This window comes from Oryzias latipes, chromosome 2, assembly GCF_053564925.1.
Source record: "Oryzias latipes strain Hd-rR chromosome 2, Olatipes_Hd-rR_3.1".
In the NCBI taxonomy this organism is placed as follows: Eukaryota; Metazoa; Chordata; class Actinopteri; order Beloniformes; family Adrianichthyidae; genus Oryzias; species Oryzias latipes.
The window spans coordinates 29,859,184-29,883,260 of NC_136238.1; the positions used below are offsets into that span (position 1 = coordinate 29,859,184).

The 24,077-nt window shown below is 42.4% G+C and overlaps 3 protein-coding genes across 10 annotated transcripts in view; 2 read left to right on the plus strand and 1 right to left on the minus strand.

The window, feature by feature from the left end:
- The window catches only part of LOC144987347 (uncharacterized), a 56,367-nt gene extending 55,247 nt beyond the window's left edge, over positions 1–1,120 (minus strand). For 4 of the 5 annotated variants that reach the window (XR_013651221.1, XR_013651222.1, XR_013651220.1 and 1 more), the window contains exon 1: positions 274–1,120. Coding sequence is in view for 2 of the 5 variants with exons in the window: in XM_078936699.1 (XP_078792825.1) it covers positions 274–445 (172 nt within the window). In the remaining 3 variants the exon portion in view is untranslated. The remainder of the gene's footprint in view (positions 1–273) is intronic. The other variant, XM_078936707.1, reaches the window with a different exon arrangement.
- The window catches only part of LOC144986832 (NACHT, LRR and PYD domains-containing protein 12-like), a 457,161-nt gene that overhangs the window by 360,860 nt on the left and 72,224 nt on the right, over positions 1–24,077 (plus strand). The gene's annotated exons all lie outside the window — the stretch shown is intronic.
- LOC144986638 (uncharacterized) overlaps positions 1–24,077 on the plus strand; it is a 337,370-nt gene that overhangs the window by 303,950 nt on the left and 9,343 nt on the right. The window contains exons 1-2 of one of the 4 annotated variants that reach the window (XM_078934223.1): positions 11,843–12,780; positions 15,710–16,273. The exons of the other annotated variants lie outside the window; for them this stretch is intronic. Of the exons in view, the coding sequence (XP_078790349.1) occupies positions 12,636–12,780; positions 15,710–16,273 (709 nt within the window). The 5' untranslated portion in view covers positions 11,843–12,635. Of the gene's footprint in view, positions 1–11,842; positions 12,781–15,709; positions 16,274–24,077 lie in introns of those variants that run through there. 4 annotated transcript variants of the gene reach the window in all.

The window sequence follows — 24,077 nt, forward strand, 5'->3', positions numbered from 1 at the left end:
CTTTTGATAAATAACTCATTGATTTCAGAGCATAATCCATGTTATCTGATGATGGGTAACTGTGACATGGTTGATATTAGCACTTAGTTTACAGTATACCGTCTTTTCAGTTCGCTGGACATGTGTACCGTAAACTATGATGTAAACGTGCATGCAAAAAGTTAGTGACGGCTAGCGAGACCGCACTTCCACAGATGTCGGCTCACTTGACCGCAGTAAAGAAAAGCGTGAAGCTCAAAGGGCTTCTCTGTTTCTTTGATGAAGGTCACATACCTATGTGGTGTAGCTGCAGCTGTGGTTTCCAGATGACATCCAGCAGTCTGCGCTGACGACAGAGCTCCTGCTCGTACTGGACGATGGTTCCTTCACAGAGTCTGCAGATTTCTTCAGCAGCAGCAGCTAGTCGCTCGCTGATCAACTCTCTCAGAGACTGAAGGGAAGACATGGTTCCTGCTCCGATCTTCAGCTCCAACTCCCACAAACACCGCCGTCCTCTTCACTGCAGCTCCGATCGATCATCTGCTAGTCTCACAATCACAGCAATCCACGTTGTCTTTCCGTTCAACACTTCTTCACTCATTTACGACACTTTGGAAAATGCTGAGAGTTCCCACACGAACCACGTATCGTCCTTTCTGTCCAAAAACCTCACAAACGTCCCAACAAAACACCACCGACCTCTCAACACAAGCTAACGCTGCTAGCCTGCTAACAAGCTAATGCTGCTAGCGCCTCGTGCTGTTCTTCTTCTTTGTTTGGCTAACAGCGTCATGGTGCTTTAGCGCCACCAGCTGGTCTGGAGTGTTGTCTGTCGCTCATATTATGTCGATGGTTGCAAAAAAAGCCATGTTAACTTGACTGGAAAATAAAGTTTAGAGTAAACAGTTTATTTTCAGGAGATAAAAATAAAATCTAAATAGAAAAAATGTATCAAGGAAACTGTTTGAGAGCTGTTGTGACGTCATCACACTGTGTCTCATTCCAATGTTCAGGTTTGACCACAAAACTCATCAACGACAAACTAAACCTGATCACATCCGTTTATTGTATTTCTAAAATAAAGACATTTCTTAAGCAAACAAGTAAACAAAAACAAAACAAAAAGAAAATGTCAAGCATGAAGATCTGCTTGACATTAAACTGTATAGTTAATAAAAAAGACAAGCAATAATTTTGAAATTCTTATTACAGGGAAAAAAACAATAGAGAAATTTACTTAATTTAATTAAAATTAGATGAACAAATTTATGAAGTATATAACTGAAATGTAACATAATAAAAGAAAAGTGAAAAAATGTAAAGATGTTTGGAAAGCAAACATTTTTCACCGACAATCTGCAAACATTTTAATGCTGTTTCTTGTTTCTGTGTCTTCATCAAAGATTTTTTTCAATAAAAAACTGGGAAAGATTTAAATAAATTCACAGATTTTTTTCAGGTTAAGACAAAAAAACACTTAACATTTTTATTTACAGTACAGACCAAAAGTTTGAACACACCTTCTGATTCAAAGAGTTTTCTTTATTTTCATGACTATGAAAATTGTAGATTCACACTGAAGGCATCAAAACTATGAATGAACACATGTGGAATTCTATCCATAACAAAAAAGTGTGAAATAACTGAGAATATGTCATATTGTAGGTTCTTCATAGTAGCCACCTTTTGCTTTGATTACTGCTTTGCACACTTTTGGCATTCTCTGGATGAGCTTCAAAAATGTTGAGAAATGCAGAAATGTGTGCTGCAGATGCCATGTTTGCCACTAGAGGGCAGCACAGCAGCTTCAGTCTTTGTCATTGTTGCTGTGTGAGCCTGAAGGAGCTTCAAAGTGAGCTGCAGCTTGGTTCAGACAAACCTCCACATTCACACACAGATGTGATCCTGAAGAAGTCTGAACAGAACATTTCAGGAGAACTCTTCAGTCCAGAACATGAGCCTGCATTGTTCCTGAAACTGGGATCAGAGTTCTGCTCTCTGCTCCAACAGAACCACCTTCATGAGCTCCTGGTTTCTTCTGGATCCTCCAACATTCAGACGCTCTCTGACTGAGTTCATGTCTGCACAGAAACCTTCAGGATTCTCTTCTTCCACACGTCTTTCACTCTGAAACTCTCTTCTGAATGTGGATCATCTCAGTCAGACGTTCAGCAGCATCAGAGCCGTGCATGTGCTCCTCCTCATGAGTCCTGAAGCTGCACCGTCAGCTGCAGAGCTTCAGAGCTGCTTCCTTCTCAGACTTTCCACTTTCTTTGGCTCTCTGGCTCTGATGCTGCTGCTGCTGCAGAAAAACCAGCAGCTGCAGAAAAACTCTGCAGAGACTCACAGAGAGAGGATGGAGGCAGCAGATGAAGCTGCTGCAGTCTGACAGCTGATGGAACTGAAGCACTTTCTACATTCTAGTTCCAAATGTCCTACAGAATCCATCAGAGGTTGAAAGTCTTCCTCAGTACTCGAGTACTTTAGTTCAGCAGCTCCTCTTTTCCTCTAAGGTGAAGCTTCATGTGGACGACTTCTTCTTCTCTCCTCTTTTCTGGAGCTTGGGGTCCATGCAGTCTGATCAGCTCTGATTTGGGCTTCAGTTGATGTTTGTGATCAGGAACTCTGGATTCTTCTTAGAAGGAGACGTTCTGCCTCTTTAGCAGAGAGCAGAACGTTGATCTGATCTGTTGGAAGCCACTCCATCCTGAAGCTGCACTGCTGAGTTCCTGTCCACCAGGGGGCAGTGTTACGGCTTTGCCTGCCTTATTATTCTGCTTTTATTCTGTTGGGACTTCCAACACACAAACATTTGACCTTTTCACTTTAGAAAAAAGTTTGTTAAACACTTTGGTGACTTGCAGATTTATAAAAAACATTTTATGTCTTTTATTTCTGTAATTTTTGGTCTAAACTTTTCTTCCTGAAGGCTGAACTGCAGCTTTCCTCAGGTCTTTCATTTTCTCCATTTTTCCCTCCTTTTCTTGGCTTCCAGCTCACCAGGCATGACCTAGACGGCGCCCTCATGTGGACGGATGAACACATGACAGAGGGGAAGGACAGAGCTGCACAGCAGGGACGAGCAGAGACCTTTGGGTCACGTGGAGTAACAATAAAAACAGTAGAAACTCCAATAAAACCAGTAGAACCAGACTGGAAAAGTTCAAAAAGCTCAAGAATAACAGGTTGATGCTGGTCAGACGTGCACACACAGGACCCTAGGGGGGTTTGAACACCTGCCCTTTCTGCCTCCTATTCAAAAATGTCCTCTTTGTTTTAAATGAACATGAATGGGTGGGTGGTGCCGGGCCTGGGGTGTCGGCGCCTCCGGGGGTGGGCCCCTGGGCTGGGTGGCCCTGGCCCCTTTGCTGGGGGTGGGCTGGGGGACGGCTGTTTGACCACCGGGGGACAGTCTACCAGCTGTCCCCAACTTACCCCCTTCCTTATATAACCTCATATTAGGGTGAGGGGGTGGGGGGTCTAGCCTGCGATGCGCCTTGGGGGGGGGCTACTTGGGAGTGGCCCCCCTCCTATGGTTGCCGTATGGAGTGGGCCCCCCCTCTTTCGGTTTTATTTGCACCTTAGACATGTAGGGTCCTTGGTAGGGGGGGTGCTTGGACATCACTGCAAGCAAGCAGCAGATGTCCTCCTGGCACCCTACCCGCCAATTTTAACCGCACCTTAGACATTTAGGGCCCCTTGGTGTGGAGGGTGAGGGGACATCACTGTGAGTAATCAGGAGATGTCCCCTTAGTGCCCTACTCGCCAATTTTAACTGCACCCCCCTTAGTACACACACCCCTCCCCCTTCAATATATACATTCAAACATAAACACACACACATGCACACAAACACCCTCTCAAACACCCATACACGCACACACATTTTACAAGGAAGGTGGGACCTGGGTCCATCTGTCCCCTACCCCTTCCCTGGTGGGGGGTGCGGGCCCCTTGGCGATGGCGGCCGTGTCCCTTGGGTGCCGGCTCCCTGGGCCCGGCGGTGCTGTCTCCGCACGGTGGGGGGGTTCATATTACACCTGAGCCGGGGGTGTTCGTGTCCCTGGGGGGTGGGTCCTGGTCCTTGCCCCTGGGCGCTGGGCCCCGCCAAACTTCCAACATGGCCGAGCCTGGTCGGGCCATATTTATAACATCCCTTGTGGGCCGCCCTTTTTTCCCCGGGGTTCCCCCCTCCTGGGCGGGGGCGGCGGGCCCCTGCCTTGCTCCTACCTGGACCAACCGTGGGCCGGGTGGGTGGCTGCCTGGAGTGCGGAGCGGGTCTCCCTTGGGGGGTCCTGGCTCGTACCTGGGGTCGGGGCGGGGGGATGCCCGGAACTCCTGGGTGGTGGTGGGGTGCTCGTCTGGGGCTGTGGGCGTCCCTCTCCGGTGGGGCCCTGCGTTGGGCTCTTCCGGCGCGGCGGGGGGCTGCTTTCCTGGCTGGGCTGGGGCGGCGCTCTCTTTCCCTCTGCGCCTCCCTGCTCTCTGGCTCTGGGGGCCTCGCGGCGGTCCTGCTGGCCCTGGCCTGGGTGGCGGTCTTGGTCGCCCGGGGGGCGGTTGTTCCCTGCCTGTTCCCGTGTGGCGTTGGGGGGCTCCGGCTGCCGCTGCTGCTGCGGCGGGGGTATGGGTGTGGGGGTGGCTGGGCGCTCCTCCTCCTTTTCACATTCCACCATCCATTTTAGAAGAACATAAACACTCACCTGAGCACAGGTGTTAGCTCACCTTTGCACTAATAGTTTGCATGATTGAATGAATGAAAGATTTCACACTAGTTGGTTTAAAGGCATAGGTATGCGTTCGTGAACACTATCTGTTTTGTGTGCATGTTGACATGTGGACATTTTTGCGGCTAGCAGGTGTGTTGATAATATTTGAGTGTGTGTGAACAGGCCCCGCCCTTTTTGTACTACATTTGAACCGTACCGTAACGATAAACAACCAGTAAACCTGTCTGCTCTATGCTGCTTCATGGTCTTACCCCCCTTCCCCTCCTATTATCACCCTCCTACCCCCCCCCTCTCTCTAACGTCCCTCTCTCTTCTTCCCCTCTTTCCTTTTCCGTCCGGTCCAACACCAAAGATTTTCAAACATGATTGAAATTAATAAATTTTGGCCTCAATTACAAAAGGGGTTTATTCAGACATACCTTTGGTTTGTCTGAAGATGAATAACCCCTCTTGTTAAAATAAAATATGTCCAACACAAGAGGACCTCAGCTCTCATCTGTTTGCCTAGCTGTTGGACAGGACAAGTTTAAAAAAAAAAAAAAAAAATTAAATGAACATGAATACATTTCTGTTCAGCTGCGTCCACACTGACCGCCTCTCTTTCACCGCGAGGATAATTCTCTGCTCGCCGTCTGTCCACAAATGTGTTCCTGAGCTGGACGCCGCCTGTGGGCGGAGCTTCCAGCTAATGTTTTCAGCCTGATGGCGACATGGAGCGGTGTCGGTGTTTCTGTCATTTCCACTGCATGAAGACACGGATGATGCTGAGAGGTCAGGTTTCTGGATGATGAAGAGTTCTCCAGAATCATGGGGAATCACGTCTCCATGTCTGGATCCTTCAGATTCTCTCCGTTCAGTGATCTTCTCTCCTGATGAGTCTGGAAGACGGACGCTTCCGCCGTCTTTCCGTCTCTCTGACCGACTTTGAAGGCTTGCTGTCCCATGTTAACCCCAGAGGAAAACTACAAACCAGAATCAAATCAGGGACCTTTTTCTGATGGTCCCCATGGAAACCAGAAAGCTAAAGTTCAGGAGATGATCAGGCTGTCTTTCCATCAGCAGCAGCTCTCTGTCTGGCCGCCAGCTCTCCTCCTGGAGCCGCATAGCCAGATCAATGCTCCAGCTCCATGGGCCCTGCAGCAGACTGAAGGGTGAAGCCGCCTTTGGCCAACAGCAGGCAGGACGCTTCCTGAAACCCAGCTGGCCCCAAAGGGAACCAGCAGGTGAAGAGAATGAATGGAAGTTCAGGAGAACCATGGATCCATTCACTAGATTGATGGGTTTTCTACCCGCTGTCACTCAAACCGTCACGCTGCTGCCAGACTTTCACGCCGCCCACTGCTCAAATGGCGCCGCAGGACCTCAGATGGCGTCTGTACCATTGACTCAACATTGAAAGTGGCCACGCCCTCCACTTAAATGGCGCCGCAGGACCTCAGATGGCGTCTGTACCATTGACTTAACATTGAAACTGGCCACGCCCACCGCTCAAATGGCGCCACAGGACCTCAGATGGTGTCTGGACCGTTGACTTAACATTGAAAGTGGCCACGCCCACCATCAGATCCATCTGAAACTTATTTTGTGACAACACCAGGTGGGATACTATAAGTGAAAAGTGAAATGACTCTGTGGAAACTAGCAGTTTTCATTTTACAGCTCTGTCAACATATGGTGATAACGTGTGCATACCAGATTTCAATTGGGTTTTACTTTGAAATTCCACATTAGATCCATTTGAAACTTATTTTGTGACAACACCAGGTGGGATACTATCAGTGAGAAGTGAAATGACTCTGTGGAAACTAGGAGTTTTCATTTTACACCATTGTCAACATATGGCAATAACGCATTTGTAACTGATTAGAATTGGATTTTATTTTGAAATTCCACATCAGATCGCTCTGAAACTTATTTTGTGACATCACCAGGTGGGATATTATCAGTGAGAAGTAAAATGACTCTGTGGAAGCTAGTAGTTTTCCTTTTACAGCTTTGACAACATATGGCGATAACGCATTTATAACTGATTTCAATTTGGTTTTATTTTGAAATTCCACATCAGATCCATCTGAAACTTATTTTAGGAAATCACCAGGTGGGTTTCTATCAGTGAGAAGTGAAATGACTCTGTGGAAACTAGGAGTTTTCATTTTACAGCTCCATCAACATATGAAAATAACGCTGTAATAACAGATTTCAATTGGGTTTTATTTTGAAATTCCACATCAGATCCCTCTGAAACTTATTTTGTGACATCACCAGGTTGGTAATTATAAGTGAGAAGTGGAATGATTCTGTGGAAACTAGGAGATTTTTCCTAAACATAAGTGAACATTATAGTAAATCCTCTTCAATAAATGATTTTAATGTGGTCTTTAATTGATAATTCACCTGAAACATATAATTAAATATAGACATATAAATATATAGTTATATACGGGGAGGGGGCGTATGTGTTAATAGTATATACATATGAGTATAATGACAGTTCTTACACTTTGCTTTTACCCGAATGAAGGCCTTCTTGCTTTTACCGCAATGTATGTAAAAAAGCGGCACACCGTTTTTGAGAGAGGGCTCACTTGACAGCCATTCGACGAGAGAGGGCTGGCTTGACACCAGTCGTCCATCTTTAACTGTCATTCTGCAGGAGGAGCTAGTGATGATGACGTTTGAGATATCTGTAACTGTCATTCTGCCTAGGCAAAACTGAATTACAGATATCTGCAATTGTCATTTAAGATGTGTGACGAGTTGAATGTCGTTTTCAATGACGTCATTGCAGATATCTGTAATTCAGTTTTGCCTTGTCAAAACTGAATTATAGATATCTCTATCTGTCGTTTCGACTAGTCACAATTACGTTACAGATATCTTGAATTACAATTCCAACTATCCAAAATGTAATTACGACTAGTCAGAAATACTTTGCTGATATCTACAATGTTCATTCCAGATAGTCAAACTTAGCCTTTTAATGTTAAAATGGCCTGCCATAGTGTCCCTGCAGATGTCCACCTGAATCCTTTCTTTCTCCATAAAGACAAGATGTCTACGTTTCTGTGACGCTTCCGTCTGTGGAGGAGCACTTTTTGGCATTTTCAACGTTGTAATGCTAATATAAAAGCGGTCAGAAGTGCAGGGGAGATTTCCTCCGCCGAAGGCGATTCTTCTTCGGGGTTCACTTTCCTGATCGGAACCCTAAGCCTCGAGTGCGAATTAAGAACGACTCCAAAACAGTTATTCTGGGGGGGACACCTTCTCTTTATTACGGTGCTCCGTCCTCCGAACACACAGTATCACACACACCTGCGCTCCGTGCTCACCCCCATCTCAGCACACACGCACGCATGCATGCGCGCGCGCACACACACACACTCCACAACACTTTTATCTCCTAAATTTACGAGATAAAAGTTGTAATTAAAGAAAACAAAACGTTTTTTGTAAACTGGTCCTAAAACCCCGTCGTACTGCTGCAACATGGTGCTAATCAGTGCTAATTACAAGTTAGCAGGTGCAATTTGAATGATTACAACAACACGCTCTGCTCCTCCCCTAAAGTGCGATGCGGACCTAATTTGCATACAGATATCTGTGACGTCATTTCGCCTAGTCGAAACTCTAATTCAAGATATCTGTAATTATATTTTGACTATCCTGAATGAACATTACAGATATCTCAAGTTTCAGATATCTCTATTCAAATTTCATTTCAAGATATCTGTAACTTGATTATAGATATCTAAAATTAAATTATGACTATCCCTAACTCCAGTTTGAGATATCTACAACGTCATTTTGACTAGTCATAATTCCAGTTACAGATATCTACAACGTCATTTCGCCTAGTGAAAACTTAATTTAAGATATCTGAAAAGGAACATGTAGATATCTTGAATTGACTTGAATTAAAGATATCTTTAACTTGAGTTTTGACTAGTAAGAATGAAATTGTAGATATCTGAAACTTGAATTACAGATATCTACAATTCAGTTACAGATATCCGTAATTCATGAAGTGGATATCTGCAACTGAATTGTAGATATCTGTAATTGTAAACCCCATACAAATGAATGGTGAAAGTGATGTCATTTGTCCTAAGAATAATATCTTTGAGGATATCTAAAATTACGATTACGGATAGGAAGAATGTAGTTGCGGATATCTGAAATGTTCTTTTTGACTTAGCAAAACTCAAATAAAGATATCTGCAACACACATCCAGTCTAGCCTTTTAATGTTAAAATGGCCTGCCATAGGGACACCGACGGCTTCGGGCTGCAGAGATCCTGCAAACCACCCATCGATGAATAAAACATGAATAAATCATAAATCAAACTAACGAATTTCCAAACATTTAGAACGTTATCAATAAACATTCAGCTCACCTCTTCAACAAAGTTTAGTCGGTCTGCTGCTGCTGTGTGGCGTTCACCTGCTGCTCATCATGCTCACTTCCACTTAATATCGTAAATTTAATTTAGGACTTAAAATCTTTTAATTTTACTGTTTTTGGTGGCCCTAAATCTCCCTCGTAGAGCAGCCAGCGGGCGAAGCGATTTTTAATCGTCTTTTTAATGCTGCAGCCCGTGCAAGACAGGAGGAGCTAGTGATGATGACGTTTGAGATATCTGTAACTGTCATTCTGCAGGAGGAGCTAGTGATGATGACGTTTGAGATATCTTTAACTGTCATTCTGCCTAGGCAAAACTGAATTACAGATATCTACAATTGTCATTTAAGATGTGTGACGAGTTGAATGTCGTTTTCAATGACGTCATTGCAGATATCACAAAACCCTCTTCTCTGCCGCTAACACAGTCTGCTCCTGGTGCGTGTGTGTGCGTCAGTCAGCAGCCGGACACACGGAGAAAGCAGTGACGTCATCGCCCCGCCTCCCCTCTGATATTGCTTTTTCGAAATGAATATTGTGACAAGGTGCGCGGAGTGGATGTTAAAATGCAAATGCAATCCCCTCTTTGCATTTTCGTTTTAATTATGACACAGAATAAGCGGTTTTAAGTATAAAATGAAAAAGCATTTTGAAGTATTGCTTTTTCTTTTTAATTTTGAGTCAAAAAATGCAGCTACATTTTGAAAATTAAAAAGCATTTCTATTAATCCATTTTAATTGTCAAATTAGACATTTTTAAATGAATTATGCTACACATTTACCAGGGACCTTTTTTAAAATGAAATGTCAAATACCATTTTCATTATCATTTTAATTAAGTGACAGAAAAAGCTATGTTGAAGTATAAAATGATAAAGCATTTTGAAGTATTGCTTTTTCTTTTTAATTTTGAGTCACAAAATGCTTTTTCATTTTGAAAATTAAAAAGCATTTCTATTAATCCATTTTAATGGTCAAATTAGACATTTCTAAATGAATTTTGCTACACATTTACCATGGAACGTCTTGAAAATGAAATGTCAAATACCATTTTAATTTTAATTTTAATTAAGTGACAGAATAAGCTGTGTTGAGGAAGGAAATGAAAAAGCATTTTGGTGGATTGCTTTTTCATTTTATTTTTGAGTCAAAAAATGCAGCTTCATTTTGAAAATGAAAAAGCATTTCTGGTTTTGACTTTGCTTTTTATTTATGCTACATAATTGCTTCCATACTGACCATCACTGGGATGCCAGTGGAGCCACACTGGAGGCAAGGAGGGTGAAGTGTCTTGCACAAGGACATTTGGCTGGTGGGAGCGGGGATTGAACTGCTGACCCTTTGATCATTGGACGACCTGCTCAACCACCTGAGCAACTGTTGCCCATTATATTTATATAATATACATATATTTATATATTTAAAATTTAGGTTATAGAATGTCCCAGTGTCACTGACTTTTAAAAAAGTATTATAAAGTAGATTCCACTCCCCACCCTTGTCCCCCACCTGGTCACTTCATTTGGAAGCGACCCACAGTTGAACTGATTCCCCGCAGCCCCCCCCCCCCCCCCCCCCCCCCCCTTTCGTCACACATTTCCTGCAGGAGCGCGTGCAGCTGCAGCCAGGGGCGCCAATTCTGTATATGGTGGCGCTGACGCAGTTTGTATTTTTTCATCAAGCACTGAGCCGCGGCCCGCGACCTTTGCCCCCCCTTGAAGATGATCCAGCTCAGTTTTGCGCAAAAGCGGCAGAGCTCCGTGCTCACCCTTTACCCCGCGCCCCCTCCCTTCTCCTTCTTCACACACATTTGCCTCTACGTCTCAAAGACAGGAGAGAGGGCGCAGCTGCGGGACGGGGGCACAGCCAGCTTTCACGCTGTTACAAACTCTGTGATATAAGTAAAGCAATAGTGGTGCATAAATTATTTTACAGGGGCTGAGTTGCCGGCACCGCCCCCCTTCATTTTTGCGCCCCTATTGCCCATATTACCTGTATCTAAAACCGCTACTGGTGAAGGGTTCACAAGTGTGTGTGGTCTGCATCACGTGAGTGGGGTGACATTTTATTTTTGTTTTCTGGGAGTCTCCACCTTCCTTAACTCTTCTGGTCCTCAGCAGACTGAATCTGTCTTTTAAACGGGTCCATTTATAATTGCTTTGAACGTTTTGTAATCAAATCATTTTAACCTTGGTACCTCCGTCTCCTGACTTTTTGTGTGCTTTCGCCAAAGAACAATAAATTCCCTCTCGACCACATTAACGTTAGCTACTTCTACAAACAAGAGTGACGTCGTTCACAGTTGAGTTGATTACTTCTGGGTCATTTCACGGTCACACAGGAGATCACAAATGTTCGCATTTTATTGGAAATATGAACGGTTTGCAAAAAAATAGCATTTTTTCAAATAAGTCACATTATATATATATATATATATATATATATATATATATATATATATATATATATATATATATATGTATATGCGTCACATTTATATATACATATATATATATATATATATATATATATATATATATATATATATATATATATATATATATATATATATATATATATATATATATATATATATATATATATATGTATATATATAAATTGTCCAACTTAAACGAATTACTTCAATTGGTAACAAGTAATTTAGATAATTTTTTTCAACCTAATTTATTAAATCTCTCCAACTTAATATTTTTATACAACTCAAATTCACATATTTATCTAACTAAATGTCATATTACTCCAATTCAATTCAATGTTTTTCCATGCTAATTAATTGTACTTCTTGAACTCTCATATGTCTAAGTTTGAGCCTGCAGATATTTTTATAACAATAAAATGAAAGGACCAATTTAGATTTGCATCATGGAATCATTGACCATTTCTCTATAGTTGACTGACACTTTCTGGCAGTAGGGCTGCTAAATAAACTCATCATCCTCTCACTCCCTCTCACTCATGGTGCAGAAAGAATCAAAAAAGCAGAAAGAATTAAACATAACGGGACAGTTCAGCTGGAAGTTGAGAATGAGGCTTTGAAACCAGCAGCAGTTTGAGTCCATTCTGATGTTCCATTCAGGTTTCTGCTACAACAACCCTTTATTTTGAAAGAGCCAGTGGGGCAGAAACAATAGAAGGAGGAGATTACCAACCCCCCCTGGAATGTTGCCCCCTGTGCAGTGGACTAGTGGGGGCAGGGACAGCTGAACCAATCACAGAAGACTGTTGCAGCTTTCCCTCCAAAAGTCAACCAATCAGATGTTGTTGTTTGGATTCTTTGTCTTGAAGTTTCACATGTGGAAGCTTCCAGAGTCTTTTCTGTTTGGTCTGCAGGCTGAGCAGAACTGACTCCTGCAGGATCACAGGAACTTTCAGGAAAATCTCCAACTAGGAGAAAAGTTTCTGTTTGGACCTTTTTTCTGTGATTGTGAGACTAGCAGATGATCGATCGGAGCTGCAGTGAAGAGGACGGCGGTCTTTGTGGGAGTTGGAGCTGAAGATCGGAGCAGGAACCATGTCTTCAGAACCTCAGGAAGGTTCTGTCAGAGAACAACTTTCTGCTGCTGAAGGAACCATCGTGCAGAACGAGGAGGAGCTCTGTCGTCAGCGCAGACTGCTGGATAGCAGCTGGAACCCGCAGCTGCAGCTCCACATAGTTGGTACGTTCACTGCTGCAGACAAATAGATCCATGAACGTCTTTGTTTTCCTCGTCTGAGCTGCTATCAGGATCCAAACTGTGGCTGGATTATAGCTCCAATGGTTCTGCTGTTTTAGTTTCACCGCTAAAACGAGGGAGCAGTGTTGCCAGATAGTGGGACAGTTTTCGAGCCCAAAAGTAATCTGAAAACCGACCGACAGACCACAAAACAAGCCAAACAAGATGCTGGACAGCTTAGTGTAACCCTGGTGAAATTCTGCGCTATCCCTTTAAATGGCATTTTACACTGTCGCTCCTTATAAAAATTCTGGACTGTCACTTTAAATTTGCTGGTTCCCTTCCCTTGTGTTAATACAGCAAGACCTAGGGTGACGTGGCTTTCATTTTTCAAGGCATGTCAAAGCACCAACAGGTGTGGATTCATTGGAGAGCTGAGCTGTGTACCCCTGCTGCAGATAGCCATTTATTAGCTGAAGCCAGGTTTTGAATCAGCACGGTTGAGCAAAAAGTGAACTGGTGAGTGCAGCCATGATTGAAGCAGCTGGCCCGTGCACCAGCTTAAATGAATTCTATTTGGTAAAAAGGTAGGATCTTTCTATCCCCCTTGTCATCCAACAAAACAGCTGGAGTGCTTCTTTCTTTCCCCCCCAAAAAATGACAAGAAAAAAACTCTTTCATACGGCCTATCCTAATGCTTTAAGAACTATAAAGACAAGACAGAAAACATCCTCTGGACTAAACTCTTATTTTGTATTCACTGTACATTGTAGATACATTCACATTAGCAACTTATGTCTTGTCGGTGGTTTTTAAACATTCACGTTCCTCCACGAATAGAAGCGTCCTAGCCCAAGTTAAATTAACTCAAATTGTAAATTCTATGTAAATGTAGTCATGCATACACTGAGTCCAGGGGACAGTCCAGGGGGGTATTCCAGGAAGCATGTTTAAACTAGCCTGACTTTAAGCCTGAACTCTGGCTGAAATCCGCCTGAACTTGCTTACTCGGGGTATGTCGGTTCCAAAAGACCGGATATGAGTTGGCGTAATTACGCTTGACTTTGGAACCCTGGGTTAACGCACGTTCACAGCAGGTACACAAAGACATTCTCAATAGATCACCGATTTCTGGAGTCACTATGGAAACGCGTTGTGAAAAAAAGAAAGAGCTACACTTCAGTGAGACGGAGTCGGAGATTTTAATGACTGTGTATGAAGATTATATGCTCATCAACAAAGTAACACGGCTGCATCGTCAGCAAAAGAAAGAGTTTCTGCTTGGAGAAAAAGAACAAAGAAAATGCAAGATCTTATCTTATTTCCATTTTACTTGTGACGCATATATATAACTTATCCAGTTTTGCCAACTTAAATGAATTACTTCAATTGTTAACAAGTAATTGAGTTTAATATTTTTTCCATCATCTTCTTTCTCTTTTGGCTTTTTCCCATCAGGGGTCGCCACAGCGAACAAGTTGCATGGTTTACTTGGCAATGTTTTATGCTGGATGCCCTTCCTGATGCAACCTTCTCAAAGCAACTGGGCATGGGACTGGCAGAGAGGTAGAGAAGGGAACAGGGAGCAGCCTGGAGTTGAACCTGGGTTTCATGGATGGAAGGCACCACAAACCAGCTTGAGCTAAACCCGCTCCCCTAATTTTTCCATCATAATTAATCATAATTCTTGAACTCTCAAATCTCTAAGTTGGAGTCAGCAGATATACTCATTTTTATAGCAATAAAAGGAAAGAAACAACGAGCGCAAGGAGACTTCGTTCGTTTAGGAATTTTCCAACATGGTCTTTACAGCATATAAACTGTATGGGGTGCTATATAAACTCATCATCCTCTCCTTCACTCTCACTCGTGGTGCGGAGACTTAAAGAAAGTAGGACAAAATAACACGACAAAACACAGAAAAACAGCGTAACCACTAAAAACATTTGGTCAAAAACCCGCACTCAAACCCAAATCCGTCCAGACAGGCTAAGAGACTGATATCCCACAATCGATTCCGCCGCTCTAACAGCAGCACCAAAGTAACACCTACTTAATTGAATTAATTTGAATGAAAGCAAAATAACTGTCTGAAAACTAAGTGCTATTATCAAATTGATTTAACAAAAAAAGATTTTTAATCATCTTAACTGAAGCAAATAATGACGTTATATCAAAGTTAATAAGTTTAATTTTCCAACATCCATATGTGGTTTTATCACCCTCTCATGGTGGAAAATGTATTATTTGAGCTTCTTCATCCACTAAATCATCTTCAAATGGACACGTCATGCTGCTTCACCTCTCTGTAAACAAACTAAGCTTCAACTAAACCTGCTCCCGACCAGGGCATCAAAGCATGAATTGCTATGGCAACTTGACATACCCTGAAACATACCTCCATTTCTGGAACTGAAAGCTGAGGTTACCAACTTCCTTAGCCTCAAACTTTCCGTGGGAGCTAGCATAACCTGCTTTCTGGAATACCCCCAGGACCCAGCTACCTCTCTTGACCAGCTTGTCCAGTTTCTTTTTGTCCCTGTCTGTAATTCCACCATTTCAGCAGACCAATGCATAGAAGGGCGCTGAAACAACCACAGTTTCATATAAAGTCCTGAGTGGTGGCCTAAACACACACCAAAGGACCTCAGTCTCCTCAGAAGGTGGAGGCAACTCTGTGTTGTGCAGGACCCTTGTGTTGTCTGACCAGTCCAGTTTGTTATTGATGTGAACACCCAGGTACCTTTACACAAACACCCTCTTGATGTCCAGTCCCTGGATTACCACTGATGGAGACTGTGAAGCCTTTCTACGGAAGTTCACCACCATCTCCTTGGTTTTGGTGGCATTGATGTGAAGTTGATTGAGTTCACACCGATGTAAAGTCCTTTTAAAGTATAAAGGGATTCTTTCTGTGGTTTTGTCCTTGCAGTTCTCCCCCAGCACTATGTGACTGAAGAGGAACCACAAGCACCACAGATTAAAGAAGAACTGGAGGAACCAGAACCAAAAGCACCACAGATTAAAGAAGAACTGGAGGAACCAGAACCACAACAGATTAAAGAAGAACAGGAAAAACCAGAACCACAGCAGATTAAAGTGGAAAAAGACGAACCACAACCACCACAGGTTAAAGAGGAACAAGAAGATCCAGAAGCACCACAGATTAAAGAAGAACAGGAAAAAAGAGAACCTCAACAGATTAAAGAGGAACCAGGGGAACTCTGCATCAGTCAGGATGAAGATCATCTTGATCTCAAGCAGGAGACTGATACCTTGATGGAGATTCCTACTTATGAGGAAGATGAGAACAGTGAAGCAGATCTAAACAATCAGCAGAGCTTTAATGTAACTGATAGTCAGGATGAAGAAGAAAACCAACATGAAGAATCAACATCAACTACAGATGAAGAGACAGACCCACAGAACAGAGATCAGAGGAAGAGGAGGGAAAGAAGTCATGTCCAAAGTGTGGACAGCTCTCACATGTCAGCAGGTCAGTGTGACTCTGATCTTCATCTCCACACTATCGGTATGTTCACTTCAACAACGGTTGTATCTTGAGCTTCAAGCTCTCCAAACATCCAGTCCATCAACAGCGTGTCCTGGAAGAGTCTCTTCTGTCCCTTCCAGTTGAAAAGGAGGGCCGCCTGTCTGGGGCTGCCCGTTGGGCTGGCTGGGTGTGGTGGGGAGAGTGCTCTATTGGTCGGGCTGAGGTTTGCAGTCTCTACTGAGGCTTGCGCCCCTCTGCTCACTGGCGTTGGGGGCTGCTGTAGGGTGACAAATGTGGTTGCCTGGCAGGAGGTCTTTCTCTATCTGCAGTACTGTGCCGCTGCTGCTGCGGTGGGGGCCTTGGTGGGGGGGGGCAGCTGGGTTCTCTCCCTCTTTTTGCATTCCATCATCCACCCCAGAAGAACATAAACACTCACTCGAGCACAGGTGCTATCTCACCTTTGCACAAATAGTTTGCGTGACTGAATGAAATGTTTCACATGTTTTAATATGCGTGTGTGAATTTAAGTGGTAGTTACGGTGGCCAACAGGGCTCACACTACATACAAATGGAAAAACGCAACGGCATTACCCGAAGCAAGACGAAATTACCCGCAGCACAACAGCATTAAGAGACAGCGCAACGGCATTACCCGCAGCACGACGACATAACCGCAGCATTAGCATTAAGCTCAGCACAACGGAAATGAGGACTTTTTTTTCCTACCAAAAAAAAACAGTTTCAAATTATTCAGCGCTCTTGGGAGCTACGTGATATTTGGACAAGATTAGGGTGTTTTCTTACTAGATTACTTACAAAATACGTTTGTCTAAAAAAATAAATTTACTCAGCTCTCCACAGTGACATCTGTATCTAACGCTCTTTATCTTTTTTTTATTAAGACTTTTAAGTCGTAAATTTACTAGGAAAAAACTCGTGAATTTACGATTTAAAATCTCGTACATTTACAAGAAAAAAGTCATCGATTATGTGGAGCCTTTTCTGAAGTTTTTTTTCCGGATAGGTTTAAAAAAACAATGAGATTCTGAACCTTTTGGTGACTCAAAATCAGATAATTTTCAGTGTAAACCAGTTTTCCGGGTTCGGTGTCAGTAAAGCGGAGTTTCATATATAAAATAAGGAGCTCAGAGACACATTTGGGTGTAGTGGATCGCTGCAGCCTTTATTTTCCTTTTCATTCACATATCCTGAAGTTCATCTGTCACCTTACGACATGAACCTGTCATCCGAACACCAATGCAGAAGTAAACAGTTTTACATACGCCTCCTCCTCCAGATGAAACGTCCCGTTATAACATATAACAATAAAGAGGAATGAAAATAGTCTGTTATATTAGCATTAGAACGTTGAAAATGCCAGAAAGTGCTCCTCCTCAGACAGACGTAGAGATCTGATCTTTAATGGAGGAAGAAAGGATTCAGGTGGACAGCTGCAGGGATACTGTTGAACCTGCGCGATAACTTCTCTTTTTTTTCTTTCTGACCGTGATCGGAAACGCAGGGGAGATTTTTTCCAGGGCCGAAGACGGATCCTCGTTTGGGGTTCACTTTCCTGTTCGGATCCTCAGCCTCCAGAGCGAGTTAATAAGTCAAAATACTTCTTCTGGGGAGGGACACCATCTTTTTATTAAGGTTCTCAGTCTCGATCACACAATATAGACGCAAACTCCCGCTCTGCGCTCTCACCCCCCTCCTTCGCCCGTGCTCTCACACATGCACGCGGGGTCTCCAACACACACACACGCACCCACGCACGCACACACACACAGCGCGCGCACACTCCATAACTGTCGCCGTCGGCTTCATCGCCTGCAGAGATCCTGCAAACCAACCATCAAAAAATAAAACATTAATAAATCATAAATCAAGCAACTAAACTTCCAGACATTTGGAAACGTTATCAATGAACATTCAGCTCACCTGTTCAACTAAGTTTAGTCGGTCTGCTCTGCTGCTTTGCAGCGTTCACTTGTTGCTGCTGCTGCCCTGTATGCTCACTTCCACTTTAATATCGTAAAAATACATTTTTTTCTCATAAATTTACGGTTTAAATTTTCACAATTTTACTTTTTTTGGTGGCCCTAAAAATTCTGTCGTACCGAATAGTTTGAATCTGCCAGGCTTTTATTTTTTTCCCGGAAAAAAAAGTCCTCACTTCCGTTGTGCTGAGCTTAATGCTAATGCTGCGGTTATGTCGTCGCGCTTCGGGTAATGCCGTTGCGCTGTCTCTTAATGCCGTTGTGCTTTGGGTAATGCCGTTGCGTTTTTCCATTTGTATGTAGTGTGAGCCCTGTCGGCCACCGTAGGTAGTATGTCCATGTAGACTTGTTTGTGTGTGAACACTTTTGGAGCCAACAGGTGTGTTTGTAACGTTGAACATTGAACATTGTGTCGACAGGCCCCGCCCATTTTAGATTTTTCATGCATCTGTCAGTTGTAATTCTAAAGCTCCAGCAACTTGTTGCTTTTTAATGCTTCATGATCTTACCCTCGCTACTATAATCAGCCCTCTACCCTTCTCCTATGCCCCCCTTCTCTTCTTTCTTCCTTTTACTTTTCCGTCTAGTCCAACAAAAAATATTTGCAAATATTATTAACATTAATAAAGTTTAGCTGAAGTTACAAAAGGTTTTTTTTTTAAATATACATCTGTTGTATCATAAGATTCATTACCCCTGTTGTAAAAGTAAAACATGTCCAACACAAAAGGCTTTCAGCTCTCATCTGTTTGCTTAGCTGTTGGACAGGACAAGTTAAAAAAAAGACGAGGTTCTTAGTCAGGTACAGGAGCACGGATGAGCCAACTGTAATCTGGAAGCACCCCCGGAGGGGAGTGGGAAAGGGGGACAGTACAGGAATGTATGTATGTATATGTATATATATATGTATATATATGTGTATATATATATGTGTATATATATATATATATATATATATACACATATATATATGTGTATATATATATATATATATATATATATATATATGTGTATACATATATGTGTGTGTGTGTATATATATACACACAAACAGACACCGCTGATCTGACCTGAACGGTTCTGCTATCGGTACTGGAGGAGTCGCTTTTTTTGTGTCCCACAAAATATACACATTATCTGCCATATTTAACTCAAGTCAGTCAATTTTCCTTTAATTTATTTATTTTGGTCTGGCTATTGGTGTGCACGGGGGCGGGGCTGTTCAGACAGTACGCGCCTCCCGCACACACACACAAGGCAAGGCAGCACACACACAGACAGTGGTGATCTCGTAGGGGACACGTGAGCGCCCCCTGAAAAACATCCTGTCATCCCCCTATAGACTAAGAACACCTATTTTCGTGTAAAATTAATGAAGTTTGCGTCCTGTCACCTTGCTGCTACGATGACCGCATGTTGCGCTGTCTGTGAACACGCTGCACATAAAAGGCAGGGGGCAGACGTGAGCTTTCTACCTTTAACGAACAGCTAGAAAGGCGGGCCACAGACTCACCGCTTATGGTTCCAGACCCGCAACAAACTAACAGCTGCTTCATAAAACTTAATAATAATTAACCACTAATTATATTCTTTATCCTTAACATAATATAATTTATTGGTTTTACTGGATTTAAAGAAAAATAAAGAAACAGAAAGGATTCTGTATCAAAGCAAATTTGTTTCCATCACTTAACTTAACTTAACTCTGGGTTTCTGACAGACAGAAAAGTCTATTCAAGGTTGCGGAAAAAGAACAAAAGATCAAAGGAAATATCACGTTTATAAAGAATAAAAATAATTAATTTAAATCATTCAATCAATATTCTGTCTGGAACTTTCTCATAAAGTAAAATGTTTTGTTAAAAAAACAATGTTGTTGAAAAATGCTGAAATGAAACACTTTTCTTAATGTATTTATTTTTCGTCCTCATAAAGTATCGATAAGAGTACTGTTAAAATACCGGATTGATAAACAGTATCAATAAGAGTAGTAGTACCGTTAAAACCGTAACGATACCTACTCTGCACAAGACAACAGGAAAACTGCAGCCAGGGGCAGCTTGTTTTGTTGTTATGAGACATGAACTACTTCATTTTTACTTGAAATGGATACCAAACAGAAACTCTGAGCCATGTTGCAGTCAGCAACATATAAAAACAAGGATTGTGGTGCTTTTAGCGACTCAGATAAATATGAGTGAAGCATGGCAGCGGCTAATAGGCTAATCCGCTTAGCATTGGCTAAAATGCTATCGGCAAAGCGGGCTAAAGTTCTGAAGAAACTCCCAGCAATAGATTCTAGTTTAGGGACCTGATGGATCAGAGAGATGTGTACAACGCTCTGGAAAAAGGCTGACATCGTGGCGAGGAGCGTTAGTTTACTTCAGTGTGTGAGAAGCGTGGCTGCAATGGTGCAGCAGAGGCAGAGCAGACTGATATGTAAACAAAGCACCTTCTTTTTCAAATTAAAGCAACTTTCCTTCGTTCTGTCATGCTGCCTCATCATCACACTTTATTGTTTCTGGAAAGAATCAGTGTGTGTCCCCCACCCTTTATTTTTAAAGCACCATTCAGGCTCCTGAACCGTTTGGAGAAGCTACTTTAAGCAATATTCAAATTAAACAGCATTTTATTTCCCTAATAGAAATGTATTGATCAAGGCACATTTATTCTTTGTTTTTCTTATAATGAAATATATTTTGTTGTGAAAATCAGACAATGTTGAGGGGGGCAGCTCTCCTGGTTGGGCTGGGGCGGCGCTCTCTTCCCCTCCGTGCCTCCCTGCTCTCTGGCTCTGGGGGCCTTGCGGCGGTCCTGCTGGCCCTGGCCTGGGTGGCGGTCTTGGTCGCCCGGGGGGCAGTTGTTCCCTGCCTGTTCCCCTGTGGCGTTGGGGGGATTCTGGCTGCCGCTGCTGCTGCGGCGGGGGTCTTGGGGTGGGGATGGCTGGGCACTCTCTGTCCTTCTTTTCACGTTCCACCATCCATTTTAGAAGAACATAAACACTCACCTGAGCACAGGTGTTAGCTCACCTTGGCATTAACAGTTTGCATGATTGAATGACTGAAATATTTCACACTAGTTGGTTTTAAGGCATAAGTATGCGTGTTAACACTATCTGTTTTGTGTACATGTCGACATGTGGACATTTTTGCAGCTAACAGGTGTGTTGATAAGATTTGAGTGTGTGTGTGGACAGGCCACGCCCTTTTTGTACTACATTTGAACCTTACCGTAATGATAAACAACCAGTAAACTTGTTGCTTTATGCTGCTTGATGGTCTTATCCCCCCTCCCCTCCCATTATCACTCTCCTACCCCCCTCTCTCTCTAACATCCCTCCCTTTTTCTTCCCTTCTTTCCTTTTCCGTCCGGTCCAACACCCAAAATTTTCAAACATGGTTGAAATTAATAAAGTTTGGCCTCAATCACAAAAGGGGTTTATTCAGACACACCTCTGGTTTGTCTGAAGATTAATAACCCCTATTGTTAAAGTCAAATATGTCCAACACAAGAGGCCCTCAGCTCTCATCTGCTTGCCCAGCTGTTGGACAGGACAAGTTAAAAAAGAAGAAAAAAAAAAATTTAAAGCACCATTCAGGCTCATGAACCGTTTGGAGAAGCTACATTAAGCAATATTCAAATTAAACAACATTTTATTTCCCTAATAGAAATGTATTGATCAAGGCACATTTATTCTTTGTTTTTCTTATAATGAAATATATTTTGTTGTGGAAATCAGACAATGTTGACTGTTCCCTTTCTATATTTTATCTTATCAAAATAAAAGCACTATGAATTTGCTTTTGTAAACGCAACTTATATATGAGATACAGTTGCAGTGCTTAACATTATGATCATTAAATAAACTGAATTTGAATATTTTATTACAGTGGAAGACATTAAAATTCGGGTAGAGTTTTATTTAAAGTCATATTTAAAGAAAAAAGAAAGAAAATATGTTTTGGTGAAATATCAGGATACGTATCGTATCGCGGGAAGCATATCGGGATACGTATCGCCAAACACACACCCCACACACCCCTACTATATACATGTACCGTTTTGTACCTTTTGTACCGTTTCAGTTTTTCAGTTTGTTTATTTTTCTCCCCTAAATGTATTAACTTTGCCCCGAGGCGGAACTAATGTTGCTCGTGGTATTCCGCCGAGACCATCAATGGTTTCTGCACCTGCGCGCCTGTAGGAGGATTGGGGGGGGTAGCCATGTGCAGCGTAAGAGTGTGTGTGTGAGCGCGTTCAGTTAGCGTAGCACAGTTATTCACAGTTTTTTAGGTTAAAATCGCTGAATTTGAGTGTCTCGCGATCACAGATGGAGCGGAAACTCCGGGTGAGGGTCTGGAGCGCTGTGCCTCCTGTCTGACTATAGGGCTCAATGTTAACAGAGACGTGCAGTCATGATGCTGCTGTATGCCCACATGAGAGGCAGGGGGCAGACGTGAGCTGACAGCTGCTTTATATCTACACTGCTGCCGTAGAAACAGACTAAGATTGTCTTTCTCTATTGAGAGGAGAAACTCAAATAAACTAAAGGAAAATAAGGAAAACCTTTCCACCAGATCATAGAGCTTTTTGTGGAGAAGGATCAACACATGGCCTCAAAAAGTAAGGCCAAACACGTTTTTAATGTTTGTTTTTTATAAAAAACATTGGAGTGAGTGGTTAAAATAATTAGTAAAATAATTTATTTTATTTTTTATGATAATTTTTACAGACCACATTTAGTAATACTGATTAAGCACCAGAATTTGAAGTTGGAAATATCCCAGAAATAGTTACTGAGAATTAAATGTGTGCTGAACACATCTGTAATATACATTAATTTGTTTACAGTACATATGAATAATTTAGACACAATAGGAGTGTTCTATCCATGTCTGTAAAATAAATGTTCTCTGTAGGACAAAACTTGTGTGTATTTTATAAGCTATTGTAGCTGCTGTTGGATAAATGGTGAAATATTCAGTTCAGCAAAACACACAATAAATAACAATAATATAATAGCTCAAAAAATAGCAGTTCATATCAGGCAGATTTAACGGCCGCACCGAACCGAAACGCATCGAACCGAGCCCTAAGAGACTCTGTGTCAAACCGAAATGAGATTTTAGCGTATCGTTACACCCTTAATGTATATGTATATATATATATGTGTGTGTGTTTATACATGTATTTATATGTATGTATATGTGTGTTTATATGTATATATATGTGTTTGTGTATGTATTGTAGGAAAGAAATCTTCCACTTTTCAGTTCTTTCCATCCATGCGTGTTCGTCAGTCGAGAGTGGTAAAGCAAACAAGGATTCAACCGGATTAAAAATACACGAAGTTTATTTCCCTGACAATAGTTCTAAAGCACAGATTAAAACATTAATGCAGATATATCTGGATTCCCAAGTAAAGACCTACTGACGCACAAGTTACATGCGAATTACTCGTAGATTTTCTTGAGAACAATGGAAAACTTTAAAAACAGTCCTTTTAACATGTGTTTGAATCTCCGCCTTCCGGAAAGATCATGGCCGCTGATCCTCCGCCCCTGGTCGCTCTGACTCGTCAACCGATAGCCCGCCTGCTTCCTCTGGCCAATAGCTGACGGTTGCCAACTTCAGATCCGCTCCGCCTCTCGGGGGCCTGTTTTACCGGCGCACACAGTCAGATGATCAAAAGAGTACCCATCTGGTCGGAGTAAATCATTCCTGGACAACTCAAGGTTCCTTTTACCGGTATCCAGAGCAAAGGTCAGCTCCAACCTCCACATGAGAACACGAATCTTCACACTTTC